This window comes from Mauremys mutica, chromosome 4, assembly GCF_020497125.1.
Source record: "Mauremys mutica isolate MM-2020 ecotype Southern chromosome 4, ASM2049712v1, whole genome shotgun sequence".
Classification (NCBI taxonomy): domain Eukaryota; kingdom Metazoa; phylum Chordata; order Testudines; family Geoemydidae; genus Mauremys; species Mauremys mutica.
This window is the reverse complement of record NC_059075.1, coordinates 108553360-108576742: the sequence shown is the minus strand read 5'-3', so window position 1 is coordinate 108576742 and position 23383 is coordinate 108553360. Positions and strand designations below refer to the sequence as shown.

The 23383-nt window shown below is 48.4% G+C and overlaps 1 protein-coding gene across 5 annotated transcripts; it reads left to right on the top strand.

Moving 5' to 3' along the window:
• The first annotated feature begins 1466 nt into the window (after positions 1-1466).
• On the top strand, positions 1467-22511 carry SYT8 (synaptotagmin 8). 5 transcript variants are annotated; one of them, XM_045012688.1, is made up of 9 exons: positions 1467-1568; positions 11480-11611; positions 13432-13589; positions 14509-14604; positions 15077-15244; positions 16537-16704; positions 19820-19937; positions 21037-21170; positions 22265-22511. In XM_045012688.1, exons 2-9 carry the CDS (start codon positions 11497-11499, stop codon positions 22496-22498), a joined length of 1191 nt encoding a protein of 396 aa, XP_044868623.1. In that variant the 5' UTR covers positions 1467-1568; positions 11480-11496; the 3' UTR covers positions 22499-22511. The 5 variants fall into 5 exon arrangements, with proteins under 5 accessions (XP_044868623.1, XP_044868619.1, XP_044868620.1 ...); XM_045012684.1 differs by lacking the exon at positions 1467-1568 and adding an exon at positions 1576-1844; XM_045012685.1 differs by lacking the exon at positions 1467-1568 and adding an exon at positions 4828-4964.
• The last annotated feature ends 872 nt before the right edge of the window (positions 22512-23383 follow it).

Genomic DNA, 23383 nt, shown 5'->3' with positions numbered 1-23383 from the left:
TTGTGTTGGTGGTGGACGTCCTCACCGGGAGCGCTTGTATCAATTGTACTGCCAGCATGGGGCATTGTGGGACAGCTTCTGAAAGCCAGTAACAGTCCATGTAAGCAACCCAGTATCTACACCGCCACTGCATTGACCTTCCTACATTGACCGTGACTCTATGCCTCTCATGGAGGTGGAGCTATTAAGTCGTGTAGCGGGGCAGTTACGTTGGCAGGAGCTGCCTTGCATTGACCTAACTCTGTAGTGTAGACCAGGCCTTAGAGTCACTCTTGGAAATGGCATAGAAATGCTGGTAGTGCAGAGCTCATGATAACCTCAGTCCCAGCCTCTTCCAGCAACAGTCACTGTAGACCAGGGGTGGGCAAACTTTTTGGCCCGAGGGCCACATCTGGGTATAGAAATTATATGGCGGGCCATGAATGTTCACAAAATTGGGGTTGGTGTGGCGGGGGGGGGCGCGGTGAGGGCTCTGGCTTGGGGTGCGGGCTCCAGCGTGGAGACAGAAATGTGTTCAGGGTGCAGGAGGGAGCTCCGGCTGGGATTGCGGACTCTGGGATGGGGTTGGGGATGAGGGGTTTGGGGTGAAGCAGGGCGCTTCGGGCTTGGACCGAGAGGTTCGGAGGGGGATCAGGGCTGGGGCAGGGGATTGTGGCAAGGGCAGGGGGTGAGGGCTCTGGCTGGGCATGTGGACTCTGGGGTGGGGCTGAGGATGAAGGGTTTGGGGTGCAGAAGGGTGCTCAGGGCTGGGACTGAGAGGTTCGGAGGGTGTGAGGGGGGGGATCAGGGCTGGGGCAGGGGATTAGGGTGTTGGGGGGGTGGCTCAAGGATGCAGGATCCAGGTGGCGCTTACCTGAAGCGGCTTCTAGAAGCAGCAGTATGTCTCCCCCTCCAGCTCCTATGCAGGGCCTGGCAGCCCTGTTGCACACTGCTCTGTCTGCAGGCGCTGCCCCTGCAGTTCCCAGACAATGGGAGCTGTGGAGGCGGCACTAGGGGCAGGGGCAGCATGTGGAGCAGAGCCCCCTGACTTCCCCAAGCATAGGAGCTATAGGGGAACATGCCACTGCTTCTGAGATCCGTGCGGAGCGGCCGCCGACCCTGCTCCCCGGCTGGAGCACCGGAGTGGGGCAAGCCTCAGACCCTGCTCCCCCGTGGGAGCTCAAGGGATGGATTAAAATGGCTGGTGGGCCAGATTTGGCCCACAGGCCATAGTTTGCCCACCCCTTCTGTAGACAGTGGTGTAGAAACGCTGGCTGTGGGGTAGCTACTAATGACTCCTGCCCCAAACTTCCCCAGTGAGGAAAAGCCTATAGCAAGTGGCTTTAACAGAAAGCGGAGGTGTCAGGTGTGCTGAGGTGGGTCAAAATAAGGAAGATCATTAATACCAAATTTAATTAAGCTGCCCACTTCAGAGGTTCCTGTCCCCCTGATGCAAACAAGCAGCAGAGTAACAATACCTGTTGCCTCCAGTTTCTTCAGCCTGTTAGCTTGTCCCCAGGCAGAGACAGTCTCTTGATTTTGCTTCCTGGTCCCACTGGGAGTTCCCTCAGTGGCTTTTTTGTGTGCAGGTGAATAAGTTAATGCCTGAGGTGGGGCTTCCTAGAGCCTTTCCAATCGGTCTGGTTTCTCAGCTCGCAGAGAAGAATTTCCTGTTTGGGCTGCACTGTACAGAAACACGGTGATCCCTGCTGTGAGCCACCAGCTCCGTGTGCTGAGCTGAGGGCTAATGGGCCCCACAACAATGGGTCCTTTTCAGGTTCCGAGGTAGGGAGAAGAATCAATATACCCAGGAGAAGGGCTCAGCTGCTGCTAAAGTGGGAAAAAGGGAGGCTGGAAACAAAAAGGTAAGTGGTTTCCTTCCCCTTATATTGCCCCTACCTGCTTATCTGATACAAAATGACTGGCCAAATTCCACTCTGTGTGCAACCCCATTGACTCCTATAGGAGCTGTAACCTAGATCCCAGTCTGCCCTCAAGCTCAGATGTATCTCTCTCAGTGATAACGAGTATCTCTCTCCTGGGAAATCCCAGAATGAAGCCAAGCTTTATTCCGTTCAATCAGCTTAGTGCCCCGTGGCTTGGGTATATTCATTCTTGTGCACAGCATTCATTTCCTGCGCATTAGGGGACAGCTGGAGGGGCTTGTTTGCAGAATGTTAAGCATTCAATGGCTGGTGGGCAAGTATGGATTTTTGCTAGTTCCAGCTCTATTGTTTACTGCAGTCACCCATAGGATAAGCAGAATTGTTCATTGTCCAACTTTGGTGGTCAGAATAAAGATATTTCCTGTATATTTATTCTGTCTTCGATCAAATGCACTGCAAAGCAAATAGTACTATTGTACAACGATGGTGTAGCACCTTCCATCTTGATGGGACCCAAAGTTCTTTACAGACAATATACATACAGCTTTGTTGAAATGCAGCCATCTCGCCGACTGGTAGGCCAATAACTATCTAGCATGCAGCATACTTAGCCTGATGGGGTTGAGGGGAGAGGAGATTTGGGGAAAGGAAATCAGTTCCATGCTTGACTTCTATGCAAACTATTGAGGGAAGTTGTATAAAGTATAGTATAAAGTTGGCCATTTGAGGAAAGATTTCAGAAATATGTGCTATGATGTGACCTTTTATGTGCCACTGCATATTTTATATATCATGGGGCCAGATCCTGCCCGGGCATAAATCAGCATAGCTACAGATTAGAACTACCCCATTTTTCACCAGCTGACATTCTGGCCATTGAACGCAAAGATTCTGGGCCAGATCCTTGGGCGGGCCCATAATACACACAGCCCAACTCAGGGAGAGTGGAAGTGGGTGAAGGTGTCCATAAGAGCAAGCTACAGCAGTTTGAAGGTTGCTTTGATTTACACCATCTACCCATGGTGCTAAGGGGCCATTCCAGGACCTGGGGATCACTGTGGGATAGGGACAGTGGGACTACGCCCCCTTTTCCACATGACCAGAAGTGGGGGCAGTGTATGAATTGTTACGGCAACTTGCCCCCTGAAGATCCCCTGTAGCCAACAGAAGTGTTCAAGTAACCAGTTAAGCTAGCTTTAGGGCTGCTTTGAACTGCCAGAGCAGCACAAATCAGCTGGAAGGTGCAGAAGGTTGGGGACCTGTCTATGGAGAATGAAAACCCATAGGGGGCTTCTATTTGCTAGTCTTGCAATGGGATCTACTTCATTATACCATGGCAGGAAGCAACCTGTTCAAATCAGAAAAAATCCAACAGATACTCTTTAGTTACTAGTACAACTTGGCCATTAATGCCTAATGAAGCATTTATTCCACATCATTCCCTGATTTTTTTTCTGTTTGTGAATGCTCCACAAACAAATAGTGATTTTCTCCAGTTGATTTGTTACCAAAGTTATTCACTGAATAATGTCTCCAAAGAATTCTTATTCTGGAGTCTGGTCGTGAGCAGTTTTATTGCAAGTGTTCAATCTTCAGATTCATACTTCTCTGACAGGACACATGGTACTTTCCTGTTACCTGCTTAGATTCATGGGCTGAGATTTTGTGTGTGTGTGGGCATGTAGGGGTGTTGCCCCCCAAACTGTATACCAGAGGTTTTCAAACTGTGGGGCATGCCCTCTCTAAGGGGGGGACAGAAGAACATTGGGGGGTGGCGATGCCAGGTGGCTCAGGCCAGCTCCGCATGGCAGGGCTGCCTGGGCTGGCCAGCCCCACACCGCAGAGCTTGGGGAGAGAGTGCCACCTCCACCCTGACTCACTCATTAAGTACACTGTCATTTAAATACCACTAAATCGGTAAATCTGGAAGCTAGACCTATACCTATTATTAATAGTAGTAAGCCCCCTGCCCTCCCAAATATAGGAATCATACTATGCCTATGCTCGGATTGTATTGTACAAATGCACATGACTGTGAATTCTTAGTTTGACCTCAGTAAATAGTCTTCAATTTTTTGCTTAACATTCCCTGTTTCACCAGAAACTTTGCCAGGATCATAACTGTTAATTATTTGTATTAGAGTAGCTCTGAGATAGAGACCCCATAAAGGTAGGTGCTGTACAAGTACATACGAGGCAGACCCTGTGCCCAAGAACTTACAATCTAATAGACAAGCCAGACAACATGTGGGAGAAAGAGAGAATGATTGTCTCTGTTACAGAGTGGGACCTGAGACTGAGGGAGATTGAATGACTTGTTCAAGGTCACACAGGAGATCTGTGGCAGAGAGGAGAACTGAACCAAGGTATCCTGGGTCACCATCCAGTGCCTGAAATGCAAGACCCCCAGGAAACTCATTTCTTAGACTATTCATGGAAAATAAACACACAAAAGCCTGCAGCGTTAGCTGAAATGAGTGCAAACAGTTGAGAAAATATTGGCAAAAAATATTTTGCAGTAGTCACTCATTTTTAGTTACTAGCCAGTCAAAAACTATCTTTAAGTATTTATTTGCTTGTGTAGTTTTGGGGGAAAAGAATCTTCCTTGATGGGCTGATGTTTGCTCACTCCTACTTGTTCACCTGACTGGAAAGGTTATCAGATATTTACCCTGGGTCAGCCCCTCAGCTGATGTAAATCAGCATAGCTCCCTGGAAATCCATTGAAAAGCTACTGATTTACACCAGCTGAGGATCTGGTTTAGTATGTATTTGCACCAATACCAATATTGCACTGTCCAATCTCTAGATCTCTTTGGAACTCAACTTTGTTGGGGGGGAGAGCAGTCCCTCCCCATCAAAATCTCAGAGCTAACTGCACCTGCACTTCTTGTGGGTCCTCCCCTGCTATATTAATGGATGTGAAAGACCCCCCAAATGTGAACCTACAATCTACCAAGATGGCTTAGGTATAAAAAGCTCTGGCACCATCACCAGTGATCCATATTGCACAGCTTCCTGCTTCCTTCCACCATGACCACTGTCTTCCACACAACCAACCTAAACTGGAACAACTGTAGCTCAAGTGAACACTTCCAAGTGAGTAGCAGCTTCCCCCATCCCGAGAGATCCTCCCATACAAACAAGCCAGGATGGAAGGGCCTGCAGCTGCCTTATAAAGCTCAGAGATTTATCCCTACTCTCCACCAGAACAGCAGAACCCCTTCTGCTCTGTACTAACTTTCTCCTACAGAAAGGGTATTGCAGTGTAACATACTAGGGCAGGATATTTCTTACATCTAATAGCAGTAACTGGGACTGAAGTCAGTGGCAGTTGCTCAGATGCAGTGGAAGAAGAATGGGGCCCTGGGATTTGAAGCATAAAGAGGGAGCAGAGAAGTAAAAGGTAGCTAAAACATCTTGCTTCTCAGTTCTTCCTGCTTGAGGGGAAATTGAGAAAGCTGAACAGCTCTGCTAATGCACCAGGGCTAATCCCTGCCCCATTACACACACAGATTGACCACAGGTGACTTGCTGTTTTTGATTGATCTTAAGCCTCAGAAAATCAACCTGGTATCCTACCTATCAAACACAAGACAGCCCATCACTGGCTTTCTCTATATAGGGACAGGCCCTCAGCTGTGCTAATTAGCAGAGCACCATTGAAGGGAATGTTGATGGGCTGACACCAATTGAGGAGCTGTCCCTGTATATAAAAGTCAGCATCTCTCCACTCATGTTGGTAGTGCTATGCTAATTGACACCAGTGGAGGAGCCAGCCCAGAATGTTAATAGAGCCCTTGGGTTACAGAAGGTGTTGGGAGGAGAATAGCACCAGAAACCAATTTTCTGCAATGTTAAGTAATTAGGTGCCTGGAGAGACTTCTTGGGGAGGTGGCCTTGGGACACTAATCTCTGACCTTTAACAACACCCAGTAAAGCAGGAGCATTGCCAGGAAATTAACAGGCAGTGGAAAGGAGCTGCTGCGGACACCTGGTCCCCACCTTTGTGTGTGTACACACCCACACGTTAATCTGCGACAAGCGCACACCCATTCTCGGGCTGAACGTCACTCCAGGGTGTGTAGCCAGGCATACATATTGCATTCGTGGCAGATGAAGTGTGCTCCTGAGAAGAAAGCTGTCCTGGGCCTGGAGGAGTTGGGTGCTAGAGAAGGAAAGGTGAAAAAGGATAACAGGGGAGCCAGAAAGCTTCCCACACAGCCCTGCCCCTGAATCTCAGTATTGTCCTGCAGCTAACGCATTAGAACGTCTGTGGCACTTTTAGAATGAGAACGGGGGTTAGTCCCTGCTGTCCTAACCAAATCCCCTTGTCGGGGCGGCTCTACCTTTTTGGCCGCCCCAAGCAGTCATGCGCGGGAGGCGCCCCGGAGCCGCGGGAGCAGCGGACCTCCCGCGGACATGACTGCAGAGGGTCCACTGGTCGCGCGGCTCGGCTGGACCTCCCGCAGCTGCGGACGGTTCGCAGGTCCGGCGGCTCTGCTTGAGCTGCCGCAGGCGTGCCTGCGGGAGGTCCAGCCGAGCTGCGGGACCAGCGAACCGTCCGCAGTCATGCCTGCGGCAGGTCCACTGGAGCCGCGGGACGAGCGCCCCCTCCGCAGTCATGCCTGCGGCAGGTCCGGTCGTCCCGGGGCTCCGGTGAACCTCCCGCAGGCATGACTGCGGCAGGTCCGCCGGCCCAGCCTGCCGCCCCCCAGGGAAAGGGCCGCCCCACGCACGTGCTTGCCGCGCTGGGGTCTGGAGCCGTCCCTGCCCCTTGTGGTTTCAGTTTGATACATTGTTCGTCACCTCCTATCCTAAACTGTTGTGTAGTGTTGTTGTGTGCTGTTTAGCAGCTGCCGTATTTCCACCCCAGAGGTGGAGGATGAGATCCTTTAGCTCCCTCAAAGGAGTGTTGTAGAGCTAATTTTATGTCGTACTTTGAGATCTGGTGAAAGATGACACAGAAGTATCTGTGGTCTTTCCCTTCTCTTACTTCATTGTTTTCTACCGTTGAGCCCCAGCCATTTGAGCGTGGGTTTTCCTTCCTTCCTTCCCATTTCTAAGGCTCCTGCCAATAAACAGTTAGTCTGCCTGGTGAACATAGCAGTGCATGGATGCAGACCATGAGCTTGATTCTCATATACACTCAGGCCCTTTTAAACCACTCTGGCAGTGATGTAATGCACTCTGACTTTAAGGCCCCTTTTTGCTGCCAGAGCAATATAAAGGGGCTACAATATAAATGAGAATCAGGCCCCGTGTGTGTGTATAGAGCATGTGTGTGTGTGTATAGAGCATGTGTGTGCATTTGTAGCTATCCATTACTTGTGTGAATGTATTTGTAAGTGTATGTCTATATTGGTGTGTGCTTGTGTGACACTAGTTAAGTGTCTATTTTTAATATATGCATGTGTACATTCCATATATACAATATGTGCATACGTGTGTAGGTCCGTGTGGGTGCATGTTTACACCTAGAGTAAGAATCTCTGAGTCTCTGATCACATGCCTATCCTTGTGCATGCTGGCATTTGTGTGTGCCTGGTTGTGCATTTGTATGTGCTTGGACTGGATACTATGAATTTGATCAAATCCACATCATTCAGTGCAGTGGGACATTTTTCCTGACGCTCTGTTCCGGATGCCAGCGGAGAGTTATCACTGTTTGTTTGCCATAGCTATCTTGAGGGCGTGGCACATGCCAAAGATCCATTTGTTCCACGTTTATATGAGGAACCAGCTTCTTGTCCCACAACTTGTATATTCCGAGGGTTAGATTGTAACTCAAGAACACAGCCCTGAGCAAGGGGTGAGGCCAAAGCTGCATCAACCCGGGAGTAGCCCCAGCAGACATTTTGCCTCAGAGACTCCCCTTTGAGTCCCAATGCTTCCTTCTTGCTCTCCTGGAGTAGGAATTTACATTACCATCAGTAAAGTCCTACTTACCCCAAGCTGGCTCAATGAGTAGAGAGCTGGAGCCAAGGTTATGCTTGTTTCTCACCCATTCCTTGCTCACTTGCTCCACAGAGGGAGTACGCAGGCAAATAACCTTGCTTACTACTACATGCCTGAAACAATCTTGGGGTTCATTAAATAACAAGCCAGTGAATGAGAAAGGAATAACACTTAATAAAACAAACTGGAGAGCTTCTGTAGTGAGCTGCGGCCCACAGCCATGTGGTCCCCACCACCCTCCCCAGGTACATCTCCAAATTCCCACACTCACAACACTGTCCCTTATGAGAAAGCAACTCCAAATCACAGTCTTTCATAAACATATCTCTACAATACCTGGACCCTGTATCTTGCTGCCTTAGGCATAGGGGTGTAAGTGGCGTTTTTGTTCCCACGTCTGGCGTGGTCTGAGCCAAAGTCCAGAAATTTGGGCATCACTATAGAAGTCTATTATGCAACAAAGGCAGTAGAAATTCCTGCACTGGCTTTCTTAAATAAAGTGTGAATGGGAATACATTTCTAATCGGACAGTTTACACACAGATTTCAGGGGGGAAATGTACACAATTAGAAACTCAATGTTCTTTACCTGGGGTTCTGAACACTCCATATTGGATTATTAAAAGTGCAAGATCATTAAAAATCTAATTTGCTTTGCACAATTTTTATGGATTCTCTTTTTGCATTTCATGAAGCTTGGAGGGACAACTGCACAGGTTACTTTCATTTTTGTTTACAATTTTCACTTTCTGATTCAAGGCACCAACAGCTGGTTAGGGTTGCTGTCACTGCAGGGGAATATTTAAATTAAAGAGTTTTTTCACTGAAGTTAAAACAAAATTAATTAAAGTATTTTCTAATGGCTGCTTTGGAGTAATTTTACTTCAGACAAATGTGTGCTCAGGATTCTGAAATGTCTTTCTTCAGCACTGAATAGAGTCCATTCTTTGTTCTGCCTGCCTGATGTTTGGAAATTTACATGGGATTTTCAAAAGTGCTCAGTGTTAGCAGAACTCTGATCTCAGTTGGGGCCTCTAGGTACTACTATACTGCAAGTTATAATAGCCTTGAATTTAATTAAATGGTTAGCTGAGGTTTGTGAATCACTTTGAAAACACAAAGCTCTGTGTACATTTATTACTGTTATGAAACATTCTCAACAAAACTCAGCCAAGGGAAGTTTCTCTTTAGGAATATTCTCTGCCCATCACTTGTCTCTTTGCTGAGTGGCAGCGTGGCAGGCAATATAAACTTGCATTTTCTCATTAAATGCAGACATGCTCACATTCAGCAAGTGGCTGTTGGGAGCCAAGGTAAACAGGCACATACTTTGCAGTGTCCATTACATCAATCTGGCCTGCCATTTATTAATATTATTCCAGGGAGGAGATCCACACACCTGGCTTTGATTATTGACTGGCCAGCACCCAGCACGTTCATGGACGGGTATTGCCCACTCTTGCTTGGGGGAAGGGCCTTGTATATTGTAATTGTGTAAACATTCCTAGTAATAATACTAATAATACCTAGAGCTTTTCAGCAGCAGATCTCAAAGCACTTTACAAAGGTCAGAATCATTATCTCCCTTTTACAGATGGCAAAACTGAGGCACAGAGGTGAAGTGACTTGCCCAAGGTCACCCAGCAGGGCAGTAGCAGAGCCAGGAATAGATCAGGTCTCCTGACTCCCAGTCCAGTGCTCCATCCACTAGCACACACTGCCTCCTGCTGAAGTCCCTACTAAGGACTTCTCTGATTGCTGACTCACTATCACAGCAATTTTTCCTTTTGCTTCCGACTCAGCCAACATTAGGCCAGATTGTGACCCCTTTGTGCACAACGCTGAGCTATTATTCCTGGTTACCCCTAGGGGAGACAATATGGTCAAATAGCTATTGCACTGGCCCAGGACACAGGAGAGGTGTGTCACTTTTCTTCTCTGTGCTTCTGTTTCTCCCATTCTTTGTCTGTCTTGTCTATTTAAACTGTAAGATCTTTGGGCTTGGGACTGTCTCTCACTATGTATATGTAAAACGCCTAGCAAAATGAGGCTCTGATCTTGGTGGCACCTCTTGGTGCTATAGTCATATAAATAATTGAAGTCAATGGGATGAGTTGTGTGAGTTACTGCTCAGCTGAGTAATGGGGCCCGGTCCATTGTTAGCACCCTCACGTACACACATCCCAAACCTCTCTTCTCCTTGTTGATTCATTTAATAATAAATCTCTTCCTGTTAATTCTGGAAAAAAGGCTGATGTGTGGTCCCTGGACATTCATGGATGACACGACTCTCCTTTCTTTTTGCCTGTCCATGCTGTAATGTCCCACTGGCCATATGACTGTGTCTCCATGCTGGTGGGTGCCAGATGCAATGCTCTCATAGAGCAGAGGTAATGCAGTCACGGCCTGGAGATTAAGGGTCCAATACTCGATGCCATGGTGCATGTCTATAAAGGTAATGAGATGCTATCCCAGTGCTGGAGGCTGTGATTAACATAGCGGAGGTGAAGATGCAGTCATGTCTCAGGGCTGGAGGCTCCCAGATCCTGCACAGCATCATAACGAAGATGGTGTACTAGGATGCAGTTCTTAGTGTCTAGTATGCTCCAAGTTTACTAACGTGCTGTGGTTTCAGTTGGACACTGTGTTCGCCACTTCCTATGCTCAACTGCAGTGTGGAGTTACAGCCTGCTTCTAATCCTCTTTTACGTTCCACCCCAGACAGGGTTGCATTTCAGTGAGTGAAAACAGAGGTCTGTCTGTGTGGTTTGTAACACCTCCCAAGCATGTTGGAGTCCTTAGGGACATATGGGTGCACTATAAATGCAAGGGGCCCATGATTCTGTGTGCAGAGTTGGGCACTCCATGCATGGGTCACTGACTTTCCACTATCTCCCCCTCCATTGCTTCATGTGGATACTCATTTGCCCCATGAATGGAATTCAGGAGCAGGGCTGGGGAAGGAAGAGAACGGAGCAGGAGAGAAACTGCTCTCTCTGGCATCATCTATTACCTACTGCGGGTCCCCTCTGAGGCTGCTACTGAGCAAGGGGATCCAGCCAATGCAAGCGCAACTCCTGCTCCAGCCATGCTGCCACAGGGAGAGGTCAGTGCCAAATGGCTCCTGTTTCTGTGGAGAAGGAAGTTCCTTTCCTCCTGGATCCTTGACATTTGTAGGGTTGGGAGGGAGCATAACTCCAACACCTCCAGCTCCTCAAATCTCTCCCACCTGAGGCGATAGTTGCAGGTAAGCGCCATGAGGGTAAGTGGAGCTTTCATCCTCCCTGTCCCTTTCCCAGAAGTTTCTCTGCAGGAGGAGACTGTCACATTACATAGAATCACAGTCTTTCTTAAATAGGAGGCATTTATTAAAGAAGAGCACAGATGACAGACACACTCAAACAGACTTCTGCATATTGAGTACCAACTTTATCTCTGTTGCTTATCAGGGACTACAACCTGTCTGGAATTCTGTCCAGCACACAGAGACACCAAGTGGTTGAATATTATAATGCATTATTACAGAGGAGGTCTGGTCCATATTTTACTATGTTTGTTTCATGTGTTATATGTATTTACTCTTACTGGAGTCCGGGATTGGAGAGACAAACAGTGCAAAGGAAATTAATTTCCCATTTATCATGTTTGTTTCTTCAGGTCGCCCATACCTACTCATGGCTAACAAAATGAGTTCAAACAGCACTACTGCCCCCAGTGCCCTCACGACGACCGCTGCTCTGACTACTGCCACGCCTGGCTTCATCGATGGCATTCTTAATAAAATACCTTGTGAGTAAATTAAAGGTGGCAGATTGGGCACAAGTGCTGGGTTCATCAGGGATTAATTTATTTGCTGAATTCATCGTGAGTCAACCATGCTTCCTCTTGGACTTACCCTTGATCTCACAGATGGCTGCCACCAACCAAAGCTCCTTGGCTTCCACCATAAGCTTTAAAGCCCTTAGCTCCCCTGAACCTCTGCCAGCAGCAGCCAGGGAGGGAGGGAGGTGTACCCTGCAGACTGAGGACACTGCTCCTGGCCTCAGAGCCTAGTGGTCCCTTCTCCCAACCAACTCCTTTGCCTTTTTCACCCCTCCAGCTCCACTTCATGATGACCTGAAGTGAAAACTCAAAGACAGGATGGCTTGATGTGATGACTCTGTCCTAAGGACAAAGTTTGAATGGGGGCTTCCATAGCCACTGGGCACCTTAGAAAGAGCAATGAAGAAAGGGGGAATTTAGCAAATGATGACAGACCCACCTAGTGGCACCACAGTTTAAGGTTGTGTTCGGCTGTACAGTATAAGCGTGGCGCCAGGGCCTTGGCCAGGGCAGGGCTTGAACTTCTGTGGCCTGATTCCTGGGTTGTGCTGCACTCCAGTGGCAGTTTCTGATACACTTTTAAAATGTAGGTAGCTGTTAACCCCACTAAATCTAAAAATGACTCGTACAATCAGCATAGTGTTTATTTTGGGGTGGCAGGAGGAGGTGTTTAGCTGGATGTTTCTGATAGAAAGATCAGCCAGGAAAGAGTGAACAATGCGACCATGGAAACTGGTATCTTTAGGTTTCAGATTTAACAGCCTAGTGAGATGAACATAGTGGTTCATGGCTGTCAGAGAGCGATTGTTCCAGGCTTCTCTCCTTCCTGGAGGCAATAGTGCAGCTGTTACATCCGGTTATGTTCTGTACCTTTAGTTTTTTCAGCCATGAATATTTTATTTTCCAAAGTGAAAGTTTGCATTTTGCAGCAAATTCCTGCATCAAGGGAGTGAACTCCCAGGCCAGTTCCGTTGCTGCAGAACTGCAGGCGAAACTCGACCATGAGTACAAGAGCTGAGCAAAGCCGATCTTCAGAACGAAGAACAGATATAGCTCAGCTGGGAGCCCACATACTAACCTCTAAATAAATATGAATTCCCACAGCTACAATGCTGGTTCTGTCATGCTGACCTACACTGATTCCTCAAACAGAGGCACCTCTGCCACCAAAATGACACATCATTTAATGATGGCTGGGAACATAACATGTGCCACTGCTGGATCTGATATTTACAACCCCTTTACTACTTCTTGTTCTCTCCCAAGCCCATGATGATCAGGAAGCACATGAAGGAACCCGCCAGGATATAACCAGGTGGGATTTAAAGGACATGGCAGTGTTTGTGCAGGATGTGACACTCAATCCATCTCCAATGGGTTATTTCCCCTCCCCCCGCCAACAGCTAGGGATTTTAGGCACAGGGAAGATAAGGCCAGACTTTTCAGATGGGTGTGCCAAGCGTTGGACAATTCATTAATCCATATTCCAGCACATCAGTCACAGTGGCCTCATTTTCAGAAGTGCTGATCACACACAGCTCTGAGTTAGTTCGGGGGAGTTGAAAAAGCTCAACATCTCTGAAAATCAGACCACTTTTATTTAGGTGCCTAAATGTGGATGTAGGTACACCATTTGGGCCTTAAGTGATTTGTCCAGGGCTCAGATGATAACTCAGGAGTCCTGATAACATCCTCTCCCTAGAAACAGGGAATATCTAGACAGGCATGCCATAAAAAGTGATCTAACCACATTTATTTCTCTCTTTGTTTCCAAAACGGTGCAACAGTACCCAAATGGGCTCTCATCGCCATTGCAGTCGCGGCAGGCCTTCTCCTTATCCTCTTCCTCATCTGCATCATCAAGTGCTGCTGTTGCAAGAAGAAGCGCAAGAAGAAGGAGAAACTCAACTTGCAAAACATCAATGGCTCCACCACTGCCAGCCTGGTATGCTCCTCCCATTGCCCCTCCTCTGCCTTACTCCACAGCTGGTAGATGCACTTAGAAGCAGCAGCATGTCCTAGTGAGCTGAGCGACAAGGCTGGAGAGCCAAGAACTTATGGGTTTTGCCATGGAATCATAGAATATCAGGGCTGGAAGGGACCTCAGGAGGCCATCTAGTCTAACCCCCTGCCCAAAGCAAGACCAATCACCAACTGGGGCAGTTTCTGTTCAGAAACAACCTCAAGCTAAATTAGCAATGTGTGCTGCAGGCCAGAATGAGGATGATTTAGCACAGATGTTTATGGAGAACTTCCCCAGCACCTGCCTGTCTGATGACTTTATGGTTCTAGTTAGTGCTATGAGTTACCCATTTTCATGAGCTCCAAGTTAATCAGATATGGAAACAGAGGAAGAAAAACGGAAGTACATGATGCAGTCTGTCTTTGAGTCTGGGAGCAGCCAGCATGAGAGAGATCTATGTGTAGTGTGGCAGAATAAGACATACCAGTGTCCCTTTTTGGATTACTGGTGCTTATTGATGGAGCCTTGCATAATCCTGAGGCTGTCCTGATTTTTGTTTGCTTGGTTCAATTCAATGTGGCCGGTCTTCAGACTCGTATTCCCAGAATGTAATAGGGATCCTTTCATCATTTGTCACAATCTAAACATGACTTTAAAACAGTGACCTCCAGGACTGCAGCACACTGCAGTACAGTGTAATGAACTTGGGGTTCACTCTTATCTGCTCAGGAAGGAGCAAGCAGCTTGGGCTGGCAGCATCATCTCTGGAATATGGTGACATGGTTAGAGAACTGCATTGTTGCCCCTAGTCTCCAGCCATGGAGAAATCTCAAAGATCCCAGTCTTGAACCTTCATAAGGACTGTTATTTTGGAAGACATTCTGCTGCTTTCTTGATGTAGGTCCAGCCAGATATGGACGATTTGGAGTCCGGACTCGAGAATGAAAAGCGAGGAAGGCTGCAGTATTCCCTGGAGTATAACTTCCGTAGCCAGGAGGTAGGACTTGCTACTCCAGGGTGAGCTACCTACTACTGATGGAAGTGGCAGGAAATGCCTTTTTCTTGCATGGTCAGATTCTCCTCCTTCATAGCATTCCAAACCCTCTCCTTTCAGAGCCATCTCTGCACCTTTTCCCCTTGCCCATCACATTTTCCACCCCTACACCAGCCAGTCAGCATGCTTATCCTCTGCTGTGCACGCAGTCTAGTTCCTCCCCTAAACCTGTGGGCACAGCTGCAGATACTAAATAGGTCCTAGCCCGCCAGTTGGCCATCAGGGTCCCTTCTGCCTTCCTGGCTACTGATCCATAACAGCACCCCCAACATTGCTTTCTACAACAAAAAGCACCTACCATGCTATTCTGTGTCCAGTTGCAACAGACTTTGCCTACAGCCACCTGGAAGGTTGCAAAGCCAAGCCAGCTCTCTCTCCTTACATGGGATAACCTTTTGCTGTTGATATTTTTCAGATGAAGGTTGGAGTGAAGCAGGCAGCAGATTTAAAGGCCATGGACAGTGGGGGGACCTCTGACCCATATGTTATTGTCTACTTAACATCTGATATGAGGAAGAAGTATGAAAGCAAGGTTTACCGGAAGACATTGAACCCTGTCTTCAATGAGACCTTCACCTTCCAGGTGAGAAACACTCTCAGCTACTCCCTCTCATCCAGATTGCTGCTGTAAGTTGCTCTCGACTCACTGCTTGTGAGCTGAAAGCAGAGGTCAAATAGCTAGTGCTGATCCTGCACAGCGCAGATACAGAGTGTGGCATGAACGAGAGCAAGGCAAACAAGTGAGCAGGAGGAGGACATGATCCTGTTAGTGAGAGCACTGCTGCGTGTCCAGCAAAATCCTCCTACTTTGTGGCAGAAGTAAGGCCAAGGAGGAGAGATGCAGAAGACAGATGTGTCCTCAGGCCCACCCATTCTTACCCACACGTCCCCTTTTATGCCCTGGATTCTTGAGAATAAAGAAACAGGGTCTGAGATTTTCTTACATTCATACTTACACCTTTTCCCCCATCACAGGGCGGCTCTGTCACTACCCAGTGTGCCACACTGCCTGGCCTGTTTCTTGCTCTCTTAACCACCAACACACACCAGATTGTTACCCTTTTACCACGTGGCTATTTATTCTTCACTTACACAGTATGGCAGAATGCATTGCAGGCTTATACAGTGGGAGGAGACTTCTACACGGCCATCTCTCCTCAGCTCAGGCTCACCCTATGAGCTTCCCCCAGCTCCTGTTCCTCCCACTTACATCTTCCTCATTACTGAGCCAAATTGCCTCCTTAGCCCACCAATTACCACCCAAGGGTCATTAATCCCCAGCAGAAACTGACACATTGGCTTTAATGAAGCCTGCACTCATCCCAGTGCTGCAGCAACCAGGGTGCTACTAATAGTGCCCTGTCACACTCCCCTCCATTGCCCCCCCTGAATCCCTCCCTCGTGTGTGTGCTGCAGCACAATCAGTTTGCTCTCCCTGTTGTGCAGCACCATACACACACACACCTGCAGGAGTAAAGCTTTGGTCTCCTGCACAAACACTGCTGTGTCCTGCCAGTTTCTTCTGCTGAGTCTGAGTGGGAAACGGGGACTTGTCACCTCTCATTGGTCCCTCCTGCAAATGATCCCGGCAACAAATCTTCCCTCCTTCCTGCTCAGGGCTTAGGGCCAGAAGAGCAGCGTGTTGGGAATCCTAGCGCTGAGTGACCATGGAGGCTGACTCTCACTCTGGGAGAGAAGGAGAGCCTGCCCAGGCCCCGATGTGCCTTCAGCGCAAGGGAGTGGCAATGGAGTGAGGGAAGCTCTGTTCCAGCTCTGCTGCCCCAGACTCAAGAGACGGAGCGCCAACAGAAGAGCACGACAGTGGTATCGTTAACTCCCCCTACTGCAATTCCTTTCTCGTCTCCTCCCGGGCAGATTCCCCAGGCGGAGATGTCCGAGTCCACCCTGGTGATGCAGATCTACGACTTCAACCGCTTTGCCAAACACGACATCATCGGCGAGGTCCGGCTGCCTCTGGGCGACTTCGATCTGCAGCACGTGACTGAGCAGTGGCAAGAGCTCACTGCTGCCAGTAAGAGGGAGGTGGGTATGCAAGTCAAACCCCGGAGTGAGGGGAGCAGCACGTGGGCAAAGGGAAATCGAACCAGTGGCAAAATATCTCACAGATCTCCCCATGGAAGTCTTGATTCCACCACTTTCACTCGTGTTGAGCAGCACCTCCCTCGTCAGCAAGTACCAGTACTTCTGCTGAAGTCCCCCGGGCTAGGACTGTTGCAACCCTTACTCAATTGCACAGGGGCGTAAAGCCTGCCTGGTTGCTCAGATTTCCCCTCCAGACACAGTGAGGGGAGCAGAGGCTACTCCCTCCATGTGCCCTGCAATGAGCCAGTAAGTGAGGAAGGGATGGAAAGGGGTGAAGTGTGGGAGGAGCCAGAATGGATGGCCGGGATTGTGGGTAGTAAACTGCTCCATGAGCCTGGGTGAAATAATTTGCTCCTCCCCCAAAGGAGTAGGAAAAGCACAACTGTAGTTGGAATATTTGCCAAAAACAAATGTTGAGTTGCTCTGTTTGCAGGGGCGGCTCTAGGAATCCCGCCGCCCCAAGCAGGGCGGCGCGCCGCGGGGCGCGCTCTGGCGGTCGCCGGTCCCACAGCTCCGGGGGACCTCTTGCAGACATGCCTGCGGAGGTTCCACTGGTCCCGCGGCTCCGGTGGAGCATCTGCTGGCATGCCTGCGGGAGGTCCACCCGAGCTGCGGGACCAGCGAACCCTCCGCAGTCATGCCTGCGGCAGGTCCACCGAAGCCGCGGTACCAGCGGACCCTCTGCAGTCATGCCTGCGGGAGGTCCACTGGTCCCGCTGCTCCGGTGGACCTCCCTCAGGCATGACTGCGGAAGGTCTGCCAGAGCCGCCTGCCGGCAAAATGCCGCCCCAAGCGCGCGCTTGGCGTGCTGGGGTCTGGAGCCGGCTCTGTCTGTTTGATATATAACCAAGGAACTGCAACTTCTGCTGAGATGGTTGGTTACAGAAGCAGGATGGCTAAGCCACGCAGTCAAAAGTCATGAGTCAGTACCCCCCATCCCCTCATCATTCATGGCCTGACTTCAAAATCATGAGATTTTTCAAAATAATAAATATTGGGTTCTTTTTCTTTGTCTTGCTTTTTGAGCCATTAAGGTTCACATTTTCAAGTTTTCCTCTATAATCATGAGGACCAGAAGACTAGAACTGTACTTTTAAAAAGTTGTTTGAAAATGGAAATTCTCTTATAATGACAGAAGTCCAGGAGCTGAGGTTTTAAGAAAAGCACCAAATATTATGAGGCTCATGATATAAATCACAAGAATTGGCAATGTGGAATTGTTTCTGTTCTCTGGTTGGATGAAATTCTACTAACAAAAACAGTGTGAAATGCAAATGTTGAAGATGACAGTCAAATCTACAGTTCAAAATTCATGCCGTGCTGGTTATTCACTGTAAATTATACCACTTATGTACTTAGAGTTACATAAAATAGTTACATAAGTTATGTAAATGAGTCCCATCAGTTACAGCATGAACTATAGTTTGTAGCCCTGGTTTTAATACTCCTAATTAACAATAGAAGTTTGCTATTAATTTTGTCTAGTTATAAAACTGGACAGTTTCTTGGTGTGTCTGAAGATTATTTGCAAATGGGGGGGAAAAGGTAAAATTCAGTGAATACAAGATTAATTGTAAATTATTTATTCACCTGATAAAAATCCACAATGGAGTGTGTAGTAGACCTGATCAAAAATTTGCAAATTTGTCAACATTTCAACAAAAAATTGGGACAGTATTTTCAATGACATTTCCATGAAAATGTGGTCCCACTTTTCAACCTGTATTGCTGGTCAAAGTGTTGAAAAATAGGCAATTTCATCAAAATTTCAACAAAAAAGAGACCTTTTTCAACAAACTTTTCCCCCAGAGGAACATGGCCTTTGATGAACTGTGACTTGCAAAGTATGAGGCTATAATTCCACACTAGAATTTTCACAAACGTTTTCACATTTTCACCTGTTCTTTTTATTGCAATTTCAACCAAAAAATGTTGTTTGAAATTTCAAATTTGGAAGTTTTCTCCCACTTCTAAACCCCTGGAGGGTGAGATATAACCTGTGTCCTTACTGTTGTGGTCATGTCCTGTGGCATCCTTCTGGCAGAATTGATTAAATGCAGGAATAAGATGCTGCATTCACAGGCCAGTTCCTTTGTGTATCCACAGGACAGATGCAGCAGAGGCAGTGATGGAGAGCACTAGCCTGAGTCACCCTAACCCTGGACTGGGGACCACTACTGGCCCCAGGCCTAACCCTAGCCAGGGAAGCCCTACCACCCCGAGGCCTAACCCTAGCCTCTCCTTAGTAACAGAACATTGCCCCGGGGAAATTCCTCCCTTTAGTATCACTAACCCTAGCCCTGGGGCCCCTCCTCTTAGTAATGCTAACTCTAGCCTGGGGAATCTTAATCTGATACCAGGGACCCCTACCCTTAGTATCCCTAACTTTAATGTTGGAATCTCTACCAGCCCCAGGCCAAACCCTAGCCCAGAAAAGCCTACCCTTAATAACCTTACCCCTACCCTAGGGAGCCCTACTCTCAGTAACCCTAACCGTAGCCTGGAGAGGCCTACTTTTAGAAACCCTAACCCTAGCCTGGGGAGCCCTATAATTAGTAACTTTCTCCCTAGCTCAGGGAGCCCTACCTGTCCCAGGCATAACACTAGCCTGGAAAGGCCCACCCTCAGTAACCCTGACCATAGCCTGGGGAGCCTGACTAGCCCCAGGCCTAACCTGACCCCAGAGGGTTCTACCCTTGGTAACACTAACACTAGCTTGGGCAATGCTACTGGAGCCAAGTCTAACCCTAGCCAGTGAAGACCTACCCTTAGTAACCCTAACTCTACTCTGGGAAGCCCTACCAGCCCCATGCATAATCCTAGTCCAGAGAAGCTTACCCTTTGTAACTCTAAGCCTACCTTGAAGTTCCCTACTGGCCACTGACCTTACCCTACCCTGGAGATCCCTACTCTTGGTAACCCTACTGGCCCCAAGGCTAACCCTACTCCATAGAGGCCCACTGGCCCCTGGCATTGGCCGGGTTGGCTATATTGCTCTGATCCTGCCATCAAGCATTCACTGATCACTTCTCTTTTGACTTTGTGTTTCTAACAGCAAGAGCGCCTTGGGGAGATCTGTTTCTCACTCCGATACATCCCCAGCAACAGCAAGCTCACTGTGGTGATCTTGGAAGCCAAGAAGCTCAAGAGGATGGACTCAAGTGGATTATCAGGTAAGGAGGAAGGGGCCACAATGATTATACAGTGAGGGATTCGGGAGTGTGGGGCACACAAGGAAGGACACACCATGACTCTGCATTGACAGATAAGCTCCAACTGGACAGGTTCTCCTTAAACACAGGTCTGTCTCTGCCCCAGCACAATTCAGGCTTGATTCCTATGGCTATAATGGGAGTGGAGATAAGACAGACAGAAATACAGAAGGCAGAGTTGTGGATTCAAATTCAGCCTCAGGTGATGAGGATGAATGAGTTTGATTGTCTAGTTCCAGTTTCCAACACTTACACCATATATTTGCAAGAGAGATAAGGGGTGAGGTAATATCTTTTATTGGATCCACTTCTGCTGATGAAAAAGGTCACCCACCTCGTCTCTCTAATATCCTAGGACCAACATGGCTACAACAACACTGCAAACATATGTTTGTAACATCGTTTGGCAAAAGCTTGTACAATAGGCAACTTCTGCATTTTTCTTCAGAAGAAGGGCTCTGGGGGCAACCTCAAACGGTGTGTGTGGGGACTTTGTGTCTGTAGGTGGAAAGGGCTCAGGATAGACCTCCTTTGTGTGTATGGGGCTGGGAGCAATTCCACTCTGTGTTTAAAGGAACCCCCTAGCATATGAGGTTAGAAGACCCATGCCCTGTGCCTCTCCTTTCCGTCTACCCCTCTTCCTCATTTTGCCCCATCACAACCATTGTGAGGAGTAGGAAGGGCTGAAAGTTGGGATTCAGGAGCATTGGCAGAGCTGTGTGGAATTGCAGAAGATATCCTAGATCAGGACTGAGGTTGATTGGCTGAATTGTGGGGGAAGCCCAGGGCTGGGAAAGCAGGGGTTGCTGCAGGTCAGGACCGAGATGCACTGGCAAGGCCGTGGGCTACAGCAGCAGTGGGCCCTCTAGGTCAGGACTGAGGTGCATTGGCAAAGCCATGCAGAGGCCAATTCCCAGGAAAGCTAGCAGAATTCTGAATGCCAATGTTCCATGAAGCTGTTTCATGGGCGAGCTGCGGAAATCTTTGCGCCAAGGGATAGCATTAATGATACTGGTTGGCCATGCCCTCCACTCCTTCCTACATTCTCCTTGTTTCTCAGACCCCTTCGTCAAAGTGCAGCTTATCTTGAACAAGAAGAAATGGAAGAAGAAGAAGACAGGTGTGAAGAAGAGCACTTTAAGCCCCTACTTCAATGAGGCGTTTAATTTTGAGGTGCCTTTCAACCAGATCCAGGTAGGTTTCCCCAGCCAGGGAGGGCATTCGGTAACAGACACGCACTGCTAGCAATGAACCCAAGGTCACTGGCTGTGAAGTGGCTGCTATAACTGAGAGTACTAACAAAAAAAAAAAAGTCCTGTTGGTGCCATGAGCTGCCATTGTGATGGTGGCTTAGCCTTGCTCAGTTGCTCTGCCAGGCTACGGGAAATGAAGTGGTGTCTCCTGCAATACAGACAGACATGGAGTTTGGAACTCAGGGAGGTGAAGGGTTTGAGTGATGGGGGGCGAGTGGCTTTCAGGTGCTGCCCCCTCTTGGCTGATGTTGTCATCCTCAGAGGAAATCTCTCACCCCGGATTTACACTTGGGATGTGTAGGGGACCTTGCTGATTGCATTTTTCATTCCAGACCCAGACACTGTATTTCTCACACTTTTCTGTGTAGCACAGCTGGGAGCAGGGGAGTGGTCAGGAGGTAACAGAAAGGAATGGGGAGCATCCCAGAGCGGGTTCTCCCTCTCCCTGGTGTGAGCATGACCCTCCCAGCCAAACAGCTGAACCTCCAAGCCCTTCCCTTTCCAGGGGATAAGCCAAATCCCAAATAAAAGTTCATGCTTTGTTTTCAAGAAGGGGTGGGGATACATGCCAGTCAGTCAGTCTATCCAGTCAGCCCATCCCCAGGCATGGCTGGCTTCTTCCTCCTTTTAGACAGGGCCACTAAGCATGTAGGGTTAACAAACCCAGCTGCATCTGCTCTACAGTAGCCACTTAACCCTTCCCTGACTGATTTTATACACACTGCTGCAGAGACCTACATGCCTCTCCATAGGCAGCCCCAGCCAACCTGCTCAGGGGCCAGTGGTACATTTTAGGAGACAGAGAACATACCCCTCACAGAAAGAAGGGATTAAAACATTTTACAATGGCATCCCTATCGGAAAATCACCCTTCTCTCTAGCCATGCTCCCTCATTTTCTTTTCCTCTGAATCCTTTTGCCCACCCTCTTCTTCTGCTTCCTTTTCTATCTGCCCCCATTGTCTTTATTCTCCCTTTCCATACATCCCCTCCTTCCTTCTCTCTCTCACCTGTTCCATTTGTGCCTTCCCTCCAGAACATCGACTTGGTGATTTCAGTCTGGGATCATGACAAGGTGACCAAGAACCAACAGATCGGCAAGCTGTTCCTGGGTTGTAGAGCCACAGGCAACCAGCTGCGCCACTGGTCAGACATGCTGGCCAATCCCCGCCGACCCATCGCCCAGTGGCACAACCTGCAGCCGGTAGAAGAAGTGGACAATGCCCTGGGGCTCAAATCCCACTTCAAGCTGCCTCTGCCTGGCAAATAAAGGGAGGCTTCTATCTCTCTCTCCACTCGGGATCATAAGGGCGTGCTTGGATGGATGGTCTGGAGTGCCAAGGAAAGGCAAGAAGTGCCTGGGCTGGGAGAGTTGGGGGGATTTTGCTATGAAGATTCTGTATCGATTAGATTTGTAGCCAAAATATAAGTGAGCAAAAACCAAGTTCCCCAGACCATGTTGGGAGCTGGTCACTCATGCATATGGCACCTTAGGGTAATGACAAGAGCTTTGAGAGCACCAGAACCTACAATCCATCCCCAGCATAACTATCCTCTGCTTCGAGCCAGCAGACCCTCCGAAGGCAGCCTGCCTGCCGTGCTTGGGGCGGCAAAATGCCTAGAGCCGCCCCTGCAAACCGCATCTTGGCAAATGCTGTGGGGAACACTGAATACACTCTTACTCTGTGTGCATGTAGTGCCTAGCACAATGGGGCCCCCGGCTCAGCTGGGGATGCTAGGGGCCTCCATAATATGAATAATTCTTAATTGTAATAATTAAAAACATCCCAGTGCTAGAAAAACATCAGAGGTACAGAGCAATAAAATTCAGAATGTTAAAACAGTTCACTCTGCCTTCTCCGCTGTGGAGAAAGCCATCTGGGCCACATGTTTTCCTGGGGCAGCACTGTTGACCTCAGTGAGTTGACACTAGTAGTTCTTACTGTAACCAAAGGGAATCAGGAACGTTGGTCAATGGGATTTGTGCTCCTAAGCTCCACAGGCACTTTTGAAAATCTTACAGTAAACAGTTTAAGGAGTCAGATCACTGTAAATGATAAAGTGAGAGAATTTAAAACAGAACAGTTAAATATCATATCCTCCTTTACTGACCTGCCATGCCAAATACTAAGAGGACAGGATTTGGGGCCAGATC

Bases quoted from the DNA above. Each gene is read 5' to 3' on its own strand.
- SYT8 (XM_045012688.1), top strand. From the start codon at position 11,497: ATGGCTAACAAAATGAGTTCAAACAGCACTACTGCCCCCAGTGCCCTC. The intron at 11,612-13,431 runs GTGAGTAAATTA...ACGGTGCAACAG, and splicing joins CATTCTTAATAAAATACCTT to TACCCAAATGGGCTCTCATC. The intron at 13,590-14,508 runs GTATGCTCCTCC...TTCTTGATGTAG, and splicing joins GCTCCACCACTGCCAGCCTG to GTCCAGCCAGATATGGACGA.